A 14,187-nucleotide genomic window follows, 5' to 3' on the forward strand; every position below is an offset into this window, starting at 1 on the left:
GGCATCACCCATCCAAGGTCCCGACCCCTACCCACCCACCCCCACCTACCCTACCCTACCCTACCCCCCCCCCCCCCCCAAAAGGTTTTGGTTAGGTTACTACCTACAACAAAACCCTCACTAGTCACCACCGTTTTCCCCGTATGTTCAGCGATCCTTTTCAACTTTCCCAAAGCAAAGCATAAACACAGCTCACACACCCTACCCCACCCCACCCCCACCCATATCCCACTTCCAATTAATCTCCATAAATATGCTCAAAACCCCAAATCCAAACACCAAATCTTGACTGGTTCCCATTTATAAAATATTCAAGAAACCCAAATCTTTTTCCCCCTTTTATGACAAAGCAAGAATTTTTACATCTTTTCATCTCCTTCTGATCTTCCATGTCTGTCCCCATTAACAGATAGATACAGAATATTATATATATACATACATAAATCTATATATATCATTCTTGAGCTTCATATTATAAGAAAGCTCAGTTTTTTCGAGATGGGTTCTTTGAATTTTCAAATGGGTGTTTGCATTTTGGTTCTTTTGATCAGTTTCAGTTGCAATCTTGTGGATTCGCAAACTGAAGCTGTAACTGATGTAGTTGAGGGTATTCTTGTCATTAATGGAAAAAGTTCAATTGCAAAGATTGATAGCGACTTTATTTGTGCTACTATGGATTGGTGGCCACCTGAGAAGTGTGATTATGGCACATGTAGCTGGGGTCGTGCTTCCCTCCTCAATGTGGTATGTTTTCTTCTTTTCTGTTTTGAAACTTTTGTGTGTGTGTGTGTGTTTTGAGGTGCGTTTAGTGTGTGATTTGATGATGTCGCAAATGAATCTACATGGGTTTTTTTTTTAAAAAAGTTAAATTGTTGCCGTTTTGGGCGTTAATTACTATTTCTTGATATTTTTTTAGTTTTTGACTTTTCAAGAATGGACAAATTTAGATAAATTTTGGATTTACAGTAAAATTTGTCCAATTTGTGTATGTTTTGAGGTGTGTTTTACTTTTTAGTGTGTGAATTACTGAAATAACTGAATTTACATGTAATTTTTATAAATTTCACGTTGTTGGCATTTTTGGCATCGATTATTATTACTTAATATTTTTGAGTTTTTGACTTTACAAGATTGAGCAAATTTAGATAAAAATTGGATTTATATGTGTGTTTTGAGGTGTGTTTAGTGTGTGATTTTATGATATTGCAAGTTGCAACTAAATCTTCATGTGATATTTATAAATTTTAGATCGTTACTGTTCTTCGGCGTCAAATTTCATTTCGTCATCTTTTACTATGCAAGAATCAAGCAAATTTAGATAAATTTTGGATTTATACTCGAATTAATTAGCTCAAAATAAAAAACGCTCTTACTATTTTATGAAGAACAGTAATTGATTTAGATGTTTTTGAGTTTTTTACTCTGATAGAATCAAGCAAATTTAGATAAATTTTGGATTTATGTTAAAAGTAATTTGTCCAAAAATAATCAATCTTTTAGTATTTTGTGAAGAACAGCGATTGATTTGCAATGAAACGACAGTTACAAAAATTCAAAAAGTCATTTACTATTTACTATTTACTATTTACTATTTCATGTTTCTGTTTCCTATTCATAAATTCAATTAATTACTTGCTATTAATTTCTTTTACTACGCAGGATCTAAACAACAAAATTTTCCAGAATGCCATCAAAGGTAATGAGAACTAAGAATTTCTCCATTGACACATTACTTTCAATTCCAAAATATTAACATAAAATATATTTTTTTAACAATTTATGCAGCTTTCTCAACACTAAAGATCAGATTAGGAGGAACTTTACAAGACAAACTTATTTACCAAACAGAATACGATATCCAAAAACCATGTAATCAATTCTCAAAAAACAACTCAATGTTATTCGGTTGGACTAATGGATGCCTACCTTTATCCAGATGGGATCAACTCAACACATTCTTTAAAGACACAGGGTAACCATAAATATCAACAACCCACTTTAACTTTTTGAAAAATCTTTCCATTTATAGCATGTTGTTATATTTTATCGAAAATGTTCTTTACTTTTAATTCAGGGCTAATATTATTTTTGGATTAAATGCACTTTCTGGGAAGACAATTCAAGCAGATGGTTCAGCTACAGGAGCTTGGGACTCTGCAAATTCTGAATATTTAATGCGTTATACAGTTAAAAAGAATTACACCATGTATGCTTGGGAACTTGGTAAGTTCAATTATTTGTTACAATTCATGAATTTTTTTATTGAAAATGGTTTTAAATTGTTGAATTTTTTTTTTTATAGGGAATGAGTTGAGTGGAAGTGGAGTTGGAACAAGAGTATCAGCATCTCAATATGCTTTTGACACAAGAACCCTAGCAAACATAGTTCAAGAAATCTATGAAGGTGTTGAGATTAAACCAAGGATAATTGCACCTGGTGGTTTCTTTGATGCTAATTGGTTCAAAGAGTTTATAGACAAAACACCCGAAATTCTAGACATAATCACTCATCACATATACAATCTTGGCCCAGGTATTGTTTTTTAAATGAAAGAAATAGCAATGTACTTTCATTCATTCACAATTTCTTATTAAGACATAGAAATGAAGATATGTTGCTATTTCTTTGGATTTAAACCTTTTTTTAGAAATTTGAAATGAGTTATTTGAATTTCTAGATGTGAAAACTCAAAAGTTGGAATCTTTTTTGGATTTCCAAACAGGGGTAGATCAACATCTTGTTGAAAAGATATTGGATCCATCTTATCTTGATGGAGAAGCTGATACATTTAGACAACTTGAAAATATTCTCAAGACTTCTATAACTTCTGCTTCTGCTTGGGTTGGTGAAGCTGGTGGTGCTTATAACAGTGGACATAATCTTGTCACAAATGCATTTGTGTTTAGTTTCTGGTAACCAATCAAGTTTTAATCTTTTTTTTTTTCTATTGGATGCGAAAAAAAAAGAGACTAAAATACCCTTTTGTGGCTATTGTTTTAACAGGTATTTGGATCAGCTAGGGATGTCATCTGTTTATGACACGAAAACATACTGCAGACAAACATTGATAGGAGGAAACTATGGTTTACTCAACACTACAACGTTTGAACCAAATCCAGATTACTACAGGTTTGACTTTTGAGGTCAAAATTGTAAATTAACATCCTTCAAAGATTGTAATTTGATGTGAGTTCTTTCTTAAATCTTAACAGTGCCCTTCTTTGGCATCGGTTGATGGGTAGAAAAGTCCTTTCCACAAATTTTACAGGGACCAAGAAAATACGATCTTATGCACATTGCGCTAAAGAATCTGTAAGTTTTCTACTTTTGATGATGAAGATGAAAAGGGCATTTACGTCTTTTTCACAAAATTACAATTTTTATCTCATTGAGTATAATATAGGGACATAAACTCGAAGGGTAATAAAGTAATTTCCTATATTGCAGATGGGAATAACGGTTTTACTGATCAATCTAGACAATACAACTACAGTGGATGTAAGTTTGTCTTCATATATGAATTGGAAGAGGGAGCATAAATTAAGATCTCTTGTTCATCATCATCATCATCATCATAAAGCAAACAATCCAAGAAATAATAAGACTGGTGGAATAGGAACAAGAGAAGAATATCATTTAACACCAAAAAATGGGGATTTACATAGTCAAGTAATGAAGCTTAATGGAAAAGAGTTGGAAATAACTTCATCTCAAGAGATTCCACCATTGGAGCCTATACATGTGAACTCTTCAATGCCTATACGTGTTGCTCCTTTTTCTATTGTATTTGCTCATATTCCTCATCTTACTTTGTATGCTTGTAGTAGTAATTAAATGCTATACTACCAAATTCACATGAAATGGAACATGAGAATCAGTTCCATTTTTGTTATTGAATTATAGATATATTCCTCATTTGACACTTTTTTATAGTCTTGATTTATGTTTATGCAAAAGGGTTATCTACTTATCTTTATTCTTTCCTATTCACTTTTTTAGTCACAATCCATAAGGAGACAAAAGTTGTTTAAACTTTTATAACAAAGCAAAAGATTTACAAGAAGTTTTATAATTATAGCTACAAATTCATATAAATACAAGAGTTTGGTTAGTAAAAGCTATAGGCTATAGTCACCTTCTATCAAAATTGTTGAAGGGATCCAAGTTAGTTGTGGTCAATAAAGTCAACTTATGCTTTTCAATCTATTTTCTTGAATGATTGAGGTTTACTGCTTGCAAATGCTAGCCATACGATTGTACCCGTGAGGTAGAAGAAAATTGAAGGTGCAAAGAGTGACATCTGTACATGATATTAGAAATTTTTTTTATTAAAATTAGTTTTATTAAAGAAATGGAAATTAAGGTTTTAATCAAACTCTTACACTCCATGAATGTGTTGAATCAAGAAGAAATCCAGTGAGAGCAACACCTACAATTCCAGGAACTGCCCCTACTGTATTGGTGATGCCCTGCATGCATAATTCAAATTTAAGGGTCTAATATTTAATTTGACAACTATTGAGTTTTAACATAAAACTTGCATAAAAATGTCGTTCTTGAGTACAATAAGCAATTTCAGATAAAAGGAGTTTAGTACAACTACAATGTTCTTTTTTTTGCATATATGTTTCCATGATATGTCTAAAATCGTCATTCTTGTAAACTATAGTGTTCTTTATGCAAAAAAAATTAAAATGGGTCCCACAATTTCTAACTTAAAAGGAAGAAACATAGCCTGTGACTATGCCATTTACTACAATTTATGGGTCTCATATTTATTTTTTCACCAATGTCTTGTGAATAAGACACAAAATGAAGATATTAAATCTCACACACACACACACACACAAACTCATTTAAAGCAAAGGTTGGAATTAATTGAACATACCAAAAGTATGCTTGCATATTCAGGTGAAATATCTTGATGTGTACAATAAAGTCCTGCACCCAAATAAATGACAATATTAAGGCTCTATTTCTTTCTTTTTTTTCCCTTAAATGTTTAAAATATATTTTTTAAAACAATGATACACTTGAGGCAATGTACGAAAAAAAAAGAAATTAGTGCAAATTTGTAAATACTAAAACTTAATGGAAAGTACTTTCTGTGTACTTTACACTTTCTTCAAGTCAAAAAGAAACACTCATAGATTACCATATCAATTAAGCCCATTAAAAGACCATTTAAGCCCATTAAGGAAAAAATATGGATTGAGCCCATTACCTGATAAAGCAAAACTTGATAATGCTAAACCAGCAGTAAGAATAGTAACAACTTCCCATGGAGGCAACCCTAAGTCAACAGATGACAAAATCATACATGCAGCAGGGGATAAAAATGCAATTGTTTGACATATCTTGCGAACCTACACAATGATTTTTATAAAAATTAAAAATTAAAATTTAAAAATCAAACTTCTTGTGGGTCCCACGTGCATGAACAATGAACATACCACAGTTGTGTCGACTCCATTAGAGATTAAGTTGTCTGCAAATTGTGATGCGAAACTTGTAACAACAACTGAAGCTAGTGGAGGAAGAACAGAAACCTAAATTCAAATTAAGCCTAAATGTAAGAAATAGATAATGCTGTAAATAATAATAATAAAAAAAGATTTTGATTTACGGAAATACCCATGCAGCTTCTGTAAGATTCAAGTCCAACTCCTCACTGCATATCATAATCGAACATTTAATGGGAAATGTAATTATTTATAACTTTTTGTTTTTGGAAAAATTGTAATTATTTATAACTATGACCTAAAATAAGTAGGAAGCCAAGATAAACAGCAATAATGACCCCAACTTCCACAAAAATGAGCATATATCATCGCCCATACAGCTTTACTTTGGAAAAATGACTTCCATGGTACCTATATATGAAAAATAAATCAAATTAAGTTTCATAAATTGAAAAATATAAGGTGCAAAATGAGGAAATTTAGAAAAATAATTATGTTTCTTACGTTTAGGGAGCCACCAAATTCTTCCATAGAAGTTTCCCATGATTTTGACTTTGGATTTGACTGAGACCCTGTAATTTTACACGAGTTCATGACAGATAAAATAATTTTGGCTTAGGTTTCGACAAATACCCAAAATACCCATAATCCAAAATAAAGAAATGTTCTAGAATTAACCAATGGCATCAATTAGAGGAGGCGATTTCAACCTATTGTGTGGAAAATGTCAATTTGGTTATATAAAGGTTTGATCATTATTTCAAAAATAGGTTTTTGTAATCGTATTTATTACATTAACTATTTGACCAGGGTTATTTATAAAAGTAAAAAAACAGATGTTCTTACTTGATAATGATCCAGAGTTGATTGAAGGTTGGTCTTCTGCAACAAATTGAAACCCTAAAAACCTTTAAACACAAAGTTATATATTAAATCAATACCCAAGTACACAGAAAGAACAACAGTTTATTCAAATAGTATTAATTTGACTACATTTACTTACCACATAATTCCAAACAAGCCAAACATGTAGAATACAGATTCCCATCCAAATGATTCAATCAAAGGGGGAGCTAAAAGAAGCCTGGAGTTTGTCAATTGGTTAAAAAAATGTTTTTATATAACAAAATGACATAGATTTATGCTTGTTTTAAAAATAAAGTAACATATTACATACCCTAAGACACTTCCAACACTTAAACCACCAAATACAAATGAGACAGCTCTTGAACGTTCTTCCAATGGAATTAATCTGCAATAAAAGGTCAAAGGCATGGTCAATGAAGTTGACTGAAGAAATGGGACCCACATTCACATCTTTTAATCACATATTCACATACCTAGCAATCAAATCTGTGGCAGCTGAAGGTGATACCCCCTCTCCAATTCCAACCTGAGAATTTATGGGAATTAAAAAACACAAATATTTATAGAAATTAGAAAATTGGTAAGATTTCTTTGAACAGAAGGAAAGCAGCTTACAAGAATCCTTGAAAAAACAAGCCCAGGCATAAATCCAGCAACAACAGGAACCAGTGCTGTGGCAAGTGACCATGTCAAAACGCCAAATTGAAGAACAATCCTGCATCATGATTCATGAAGCAGCAATGGTGAATGGAACATGATGATGTATTATTGATCATATTCATATGATCGTTAACTAAAGTGCACAAATGTTCGATTAAAGACTAACCTCCCACCAAATATTTTTGAAAGCCAACCACCGGGTAACTGACTCAAAGCGTATCCCCAGAAGAATGATGATTGCACTAATCCTGCAACAGATGAACTCCATCCAAACTGATGCGACATTGGGATAATGGCTATACTCAAGTTTACCTACAAGAAATTCAGTTTTAGGTTTCGGTTTATGGAAAATCAGTAATTTCTTCGTACAGGATCTCAAATGATCATGAGCAAAAGGAAACCTGAAACTGGAAATACGAAAAATCGAGATTACCTTATCCATGTTACAAATAACAAAAGCAAGTGAGGTAGTGCCAATGAGTTTATATCTTTGAGGAACATTCTTCCAAGGAGGCCAACTCAAGTTTTCCAGCCCTAATTTCTCAATCCCAATTCCAGGTTTCTCCCCTAATTCATCATCAACTTTTAGCCCGGTAACTATCGGAGAAATTCTCTCGTTTTCTGCGATATTTTCTTTCTCCCTGATGCTACAAGAAACTTTTAAAGACCTTGAATTTAGTAAACATGGTGATGATGATGGTTTTAAGAACCGTTTGTTCGAGGAACGGCGAAATTTGTGCTGTGAAAGACATGATAAATTGGTGTCTGGTCTAAATGTAAACAATTTCGACATTTTTTGGACGTGAACAAGGAAATTTGCAAGGGTTGTTTGAAGTAATCACAGTGTTATGGAAGTATTCGACTTTGTGTAGAAGAGAAAATGAAGAACGCTACTTTAAGAGAGGACCAAATGGCGCCACGGAGGAGTTGGTTTGCGGCCCCGATTTGATTGGAAGGTTACTCATGTCAAATGTTCTCTGTTCATATGAAATTTACATAATGATCCACAAACTATTTGGTTTCTTGCCAAATGGGAACAAACCAACAATTTTAATATTTTAGCCTACATGTGCTTTGTAGTTTTTTCTTATGATTTAATGGACTTACAACACTTAATGCGTGTTCGGCAAAACTAGCTGGTAGCGGTTAGCGGGTAGCTGGTAGCGGGTAACGTTTGATTTTGGAGCGTTTTGTTGAGGTGAAAAGTTAAACGCTCCTGTCGCCGAACGAGACTTTTCTTTTTTTACTAGCGTTTCCTTAAAAGCTAGAAGTCAGAAGCTCTCAAACGTTGTGTGCCGAACATGCTTTTAATGTGTTAACATGATAAATGGATTTATTGTTTACAAAATCATGAGGGTTTTAATTCATAAATTTCATTTATTGGTCTAGCCTCAAAATAGAATATTTCATTCAAGAATGAATGAATATTATCATCAACAAATTGATGAGTAAAACCAGATTTCTTTAAATGGAAAACTGAAATGACATTTCTTATTATAGTAGTAATCAAGCATACATTGACTAGCAATAAATACGAGCCATTTTTTTGGAACAACAAATCTAACATACTCCTACTAAACTAATTCTAACACCACCTATGTCCCGAACGAGACTTGAACCCTCGACTCATACTAAAATATAGGCCATTTGATAAACATAATTCAAAATGTCCTATCGCTTGGACTACAACTGGTGCTCCATTGCCGACATGTAATACCACTTTGCCTACTTTTAGCTCCTTACTCTTTTTGAACCTCTACAACGAATTACATATGTGAGTTCCACAAACAGTATCAAATACCCAAGTGTTAGATGAAAAAGTAAATAATCTCATTTCAATCATGAAAATAGATATACCTAAAGTGTCTTCCTCGACCTTCTTGGCTTTCAACCCTGCAAGATAAGTAGGAAAATTCTTTTTCCAACGACCAATAACTCCACACTCAAAGAAGGTGTCATCATTTGCCACTTTCTCCTTCTTCTTTGGTGGTGAGACTTGGAGAGCTTTCTTCCCTTTTCCCTTGCTATAGTTAAGATTCTGATGGTAAACTCATATGAGTTTTCTCATTATACTATATAGAACATTAGATGTCGTGATTGATAGGATGTCTTTATAACTTCTGTATGAACTATATAGTTGGAATATATTAGGAAAGACTATATTTGGACTATAACAGGAAACACTATAGTTGGACTTTAGTTGTACTATGGCACGAAAGACTATAGTTAGGCTATAGCAGGATAGACTCTAGTTGGATTATAGTTGGACTATAGTAGGAAAGACTACAGTTGGACTATAGCAGACAAGACTATGGTTGGACTATAGGATTATTTTGTATATGTGGTATCTTAGGGAACTCACTAGGTTTTGTGTTTACGCGTTTAATTTAAATATTTTCAGGTTGGTCTGGTAGCAAGGGAAAGGCGCGGCGTGACTATTGTATCCATGAACATGTTTTTGGAGACTTCTATTGATTTGATTTCACTACTTTTATTATTATTATGATTTGAAAATAATGTGACATGTTTTGGAACAAATGGTTGTGTTTGATATACTTTGGTGAAAAGGATTTTGGTTGATTACTTTAATTTAAAAATGTAATGTCCCAAAAATCAAGAGGTAAATTTCATTTTTAACATAATCAAAATACCAGTTATCTTACAAAAACATTCGAAGTAACAGATTTATCAGAGTACAATCCCAAAATCGACATGTTGCATAAACATGGGTGGATGCGCTGCGATCAAGCCGGGCCCTTCCCTTTTGAACCGGAAATACCCGAAACCAAAAACTGAAAACCGTAAGCACGAAGCTTAGTGAGTTCCCCAAAATACAACATACTATACAAGTAACGGGCCCTGCCTAGTGAGTGTAACAGACCTCTCCTTAACTCGCATAACGGGCCCCGCCCAATGAGTATAACGAGCCTCGCCCTAACTTGCATAACTTGCCCCGCCCAACATCGGGCCCCACCGAGCATCGGACCCTGCCCGAAACAAATATATCAGTCATCGGGCCCCGCCCAACATACATACAATCATATAAGAACATGCAAGTATCACAAAGATAAATATCATACAATACATTCATCGGGCCCCGCCCGGCATAAATACAAACACATAACCGCTATTATAAATGTAAGAGTCATACACACAACTAGCATCCTAACCATAATAAACCATGGGTCGGCATTAGTGCCTTCGACCCGCCAAACACAGTGAGGAATCTCACCTCAATCCGTTGAATCTCTCAATAAATTCTCAGTATGCTGATCCGGAAATCCTTGCGTGCTAGCACCATCAAATAATTATCCAATTACTAATCGGATCTTGACCCAAAATACGAATCAAAGCCACTTAATCCATAACCAAGGTAAAATACCATTTTACCCTTTCCTTATTTGGCCCAAAACCTGGGCCCATCCCATTTGCTCCAAAAAGCCCAAATTCCTAAATAGCAACCCAAGGCCCAATATATCCCAATTTCCTAATTGGGCCCAAAAACTATCATGGGACCAATACCAAGAAGGCCCACAGTCAATCCATGGCCCAAAGTCAAAAGTCCAATGGCCCAACAAGGCCCAATCCCTAAAAAGCCCAAAATGTCCATCTTGGGGAATACACCTGCGTATCAGAGACGTACGCACCACGTACTCAACCACGAAGCACAATGTAAAAGTTCTCGATGCACCATCCAAGCATTACGTTGAGCGTACTCCTACGTACGCCCAACGTACTCATCAGAGGCCAAAACTGACCATTAAGCTTTTATTGGGTTAATTCAAGATGTCCAAACTCTTATATTAACCCTAAATAATGTCTTAAACCATAAAGTCGAAACCTTTAAGCCTTTTCATGGCTAAAGAGGGCTAAATCTCCAAAATCCTTACTTTCACAACACTCAAAACCACTTAACTCTTGCATGGTTCTAAGGAAAAAATCAAGCAAACATTTTTATGATTTATAATAGCTTCATAATGGATAAAGTTTCCAACTTTATCCATTAGAACGGTCCCAACAAACGAGATCTAGTCTTTAAGTATCATAGGGACACAAAAGTGCATCTTTTTCAACTTAATCCATTAAGTCCAAGTCTCCAACCTTCATATCTGAATCAAAATGATGTTTAGATGGATAAAGTTTCCAACTTTATCCATAACAAGGTCACAAAATTTCAAGATCTAAACTTTATGCACTTAAAGTGACCAAAAGCTCATAAAACTCAAAATAGATAAATCTAACAATATCATCATCAAGATTCAAACGTTATACCTCTATAAGAAAGATCAAGGTGAACAAAGTTTGGATCTACAAGTTCCAATGCAACCAACACTTCTTCCATGAGTTCCTTCTTCTCCATGGTGCACCAAAAACACTCCAAAGCACTTAAAAACACCTTGTTTTCTCACAATGATCAATCTAGGATTAGGGTTTCAAGAGAGGGTGTTGGAGAGGTGGAGGTTGAGAATGGAGTGGGTTTGGGGAAGTTAAGGAGCTTAAGTAGGGCACAAACCACGAAAATAGAGTTTGGGCACTGATCGTGTACGCCATGCGTACTTAATTTACGCCCAGCGTACTAGGGATGCCCTAGTACGCCCATCGTACATGTTGAGTACGCCTAGCATACTAGGGATGCCCTAGTATGCCCCGTGTACTCCCCATACGCCCCGCGTACGCAACAGACCCAAAAATTGTCTAACTTCAAACGGTTGTAACTTATCCGTTTCAACTTCGATTTCGACGATCTTTATATCCATGGAAAGGTAATGAGAAGCTCTACAACCCAATAAACCCTCCTTTGCCTTAAAACTTTCTGAACATAAATCCAAAATTCATAAAAGGCTCGAACTATCACTTTACGGTTATATCATTGGGCTCCAAAGCACCAATCGAACTCTCGGATCATCTAATCTACATTAACCACATCCAAAGGGGTCTAAATCTCTCTTTCCCCCAAGGCCCAAAGCCTTATGATAAATGGTCTTCGAGTCAAGGCCCCGAATTATAAAACGATTCGAAATAGGGTATTACAAAAAATAAAAAATTTGGATTGAAATTTGGGACTGTTACAAAAATTATAGCCAAAAGAAACTTAAATGCATAAAACAAGTGCAAATTGCATAAAATGAAACTTGAAATTCAATTATAGACTAAATAAATCATGTGAAGACGATCAATGTCATAATTAACTGCATAAATTGAGTATAGAAGCTAACCTATGGTTGGGATTTTGCGATATCCATGAGAACTGAGAGATTTTGCAACTATATTTTTTCAATGGAAAAAATTATTGTACAGATTGCAAAAAATAAATGCTCGAAGGTGTTTTCCTGGTCCAGAAGGTGGGTTAGCGTGGAGGTGTGAAGCCGATTGAACCGGTGATGGTTCATGGTGGTTTAAGTTTCTGTCAAGATGGTGGTGGCAGGGGAAGATGATGAACTAGTGACACTATCATGGTGATGTTGGTTGGTGCCATAGTGTGATTTATCACACAAAAACCCTAAAAAATAAGAGAATCTTGTTTGAGGGGTGAAGATGGTATGGTAAATTAAAGAAAACAACCGCATGAGAAGCATGAGAAGATGTTGTGTAGAGAGAGAGAGAGAGAGAGAGAGAGAGAGAGATTCTCCTGATTTATAGGTTTAATATAAATTTAATTAATTACTTAGATTACCTATATATTGTTATCCATATTTTTAAATAATTTGTCTAAATTTTGTTATACATTCTATATTCACATACTAATTACCCATCTATATATAAAATATTGAAATACATGTAATTAATTTATTCTTCGGAAACCTAGTTTTAAAACATTATTTATCATACTATCATAAAAAAGAAATTAATTTATTAAAAGTACAAAATTTACAAATATATCATCGAATGTGTGTTAACTTATTAAAACTATACAATTAGGGGTGTTCAAAACCTAATATCCGAAATTTCGAATAGTGAATTTTCAATATCCAAATCCCAATCTGAAATTTCGGATATGAATTCGGATATTCGAAACGGAAATCCGAAAATTTCAATTTGTATAATTTGAAAATAATAAATAGTAATCTACAACCAGCTAAATACAAACTTAATTTACAATTTAACATAAAAATAAAACTAATAATACAATATCAATTAGTCATTTAACATAAATAATTATAACATTCATTTTTTGTTGATTTTTACTTTATTTCATCAGTGGCATAATATTTTAATACATTCAAACTTTAATTTAAGCAGTTTATAGTTAATTCCAAGTTGTCCAATAGCATCACGCAAGTAATAACATGTTTTGAAAACTTTTAACGTGTTTGCATGAGTTTTTGGTAATAATAAATAACTATGAACCATTTAAAAGAATGAAGCTAGGAAAGATTAAAGAATTATGTAAAATCAAACCAATTTGACTATATAGAAGTCATCCAATAAAAAAGATCAGCTAAATTTCAAGATTTTTAATCTTGAGTTTAATTACAAAACATAACTACATTGTAAAAATATTTAATAGTTAAATACATTTCAGATATTAGATATCCGAAATATCCGAATATTCTAGAAAAATCAATATCCGTATTCGAATCCGAATATCTGGATATCTGAAATTCCGGATAATTTCGGATCGGATTTCCGGAACAAGTATCGGATATCAGATATTTTTGAACACCCTTATATACAATTACAAACGAGTGTGTATCTGTGGTTTCACCACGAGTCAATTTTTTTATTTGATTTTATGCCGACATTTGTTCAGTATGACAGGGGCGGACGCAGGAATTGATAATAGATGTTGCCAAAAAAATCCGGTCAAACATAATATAAAACCGAAAAATAATTCATTACATCTAATACAAAAAAGCGATCAATTACATAAAAAGTTGAAAAATAACAACAATCTGTTACAAATCAGATTTGTCATCTTCGTGCAGATATCTTTTGAAACGTTCAATTACTTTTTCATTCGTAACTTTCATAAGTACTTCGGTCTCAACATTGCAAAGCAATGCGTCGTTCAAAAAGTCATCGCCAATTTTGTTGTGCAAATCGGTCCTCAAGAGCTTCATCTTCTAAAAACATCTTTCAATATTTGCGGTTGCTACAGGTAAAATTAAAGTCGACTGTAAAAGCTTATAAATCAAAAGATAAGATTGATGTTTCCCCATACTAATCATCAAACGAGAAAGGTTGGAAATGCCTTTC

The 14,187-nt window shown here is 33.7% G+C and overlaps 2 protein-coding genes across 2 annotated transcripts; one reads left to right on the forward strand and one right to left on the reverse strand.

Moving 5' to 3' along the window:
* The first annotated feature begins 264 nt into the window (after positions 1 to 264).
* On the forward strand, positions 265 to 3,923 carry LOC145114695 (heparanase-like protein 3). Its single transcript, XM_079050774.1, has 9 exons — positions 265 to 744; positions 1,660 to 1,696; positions 1,786 to 1,972; positions 2,075 to 2,223; positions 2,303 to 2,533; positions 2,724 to 2,913; positions 3,005 to 3,130; positions 3,214 to 3,313; positions 3,449 to 3,923. Exons 1-9 carry the CDS (start codon positions 499 to 501, stop codon positions 3,833 to 3,835), a joined length of 1,653 nt encoding a protein of 550 aa, XP_078906900.1. The 5' UTR covers positions 265 to 498; the 3' UTR covers positions 3,836 to 3,923.
* An 89-nt stretch (positions 3,924 to 4,012) lies between these two features.
* PHT4;5 (phosphate transporter 4;5) lies at positions 4,013 to 7,930 on the reverse strand. Its single transcript, XM_079050775.1, has 15 exons — positions 7,424 to 7,930; positions 7,157 to 7,302; positions 6,946 to 7,045; positions 6,804 to 6,856; positions 6,641 to 6,715; positions 6,467 to 6,547; positions 6,310 to 6,371; positions 5,968 to 6,035; positions 5,762 to 5,874; positions 5,636 to 5,672; positions 5,455 to 5,550; positions 5,226 to 5,367; positions 4,890 to 4,942; positions 4,384 to 4,470; positions 4,013 to 4,301 (listed from the first exon to the last, which is right to left on the reverse strand). Exons 1-15 carry the CDS (start codon positions 7,781 to 7,783, stop codon positions 4,200 to 4,202), a joined length of 1,575 nt encoding a protein of 524 aa, XP_078906901.1. The 5' UTR covers positions 7,784 to 7,930; the 3' UTR covers positions 4,013 to 4,199.
* Between the last annotated feature and the right edge of the window lie 6,257 nt (positions 7,931 to 14,187).

The sequence above is a fragment of the Lactuca virosa genome, chromosome 5 (assembly GCF_052849685.1).
Source record: "Lactuca virosa cultivar CGN04683 chromosome 5, Lactuca_virosa_CGN04683_v6, whole genome shotgun sequence".
Classification (NCBI taxonomy): domain Eukaryota; kingdom Viridiplantae; phylum Streptophyta; class Magnoliopsida; order Asterales; family Asteraceae; genus Lactuca; species Lactuca virosa.

Bases quoted from the DNA above. Each gene is read 5' to 3' on its own strand.
- LOC145114695 (XM_079050774.1), top strand. From the start codon at position 499: ATGGGTTCTTTGAATTTTCAAATGGGTGTTTGCATTTTGGTTCTTTTG. The intron at 745-1,659 runs GTATGTTTTCTT...TTTACTACGCAG, and splicing joins GTGCTTCCCTCCTCAATGTG to GATCTAAACAACAAAATTTT. The intron at 3,314-3,448 runs GTAAGTTTTCTA...CCTATATTGCAG, and splicing joins CACATTGCGCTAAAGAATCT to ATGGGAATAACGGTTTTACT.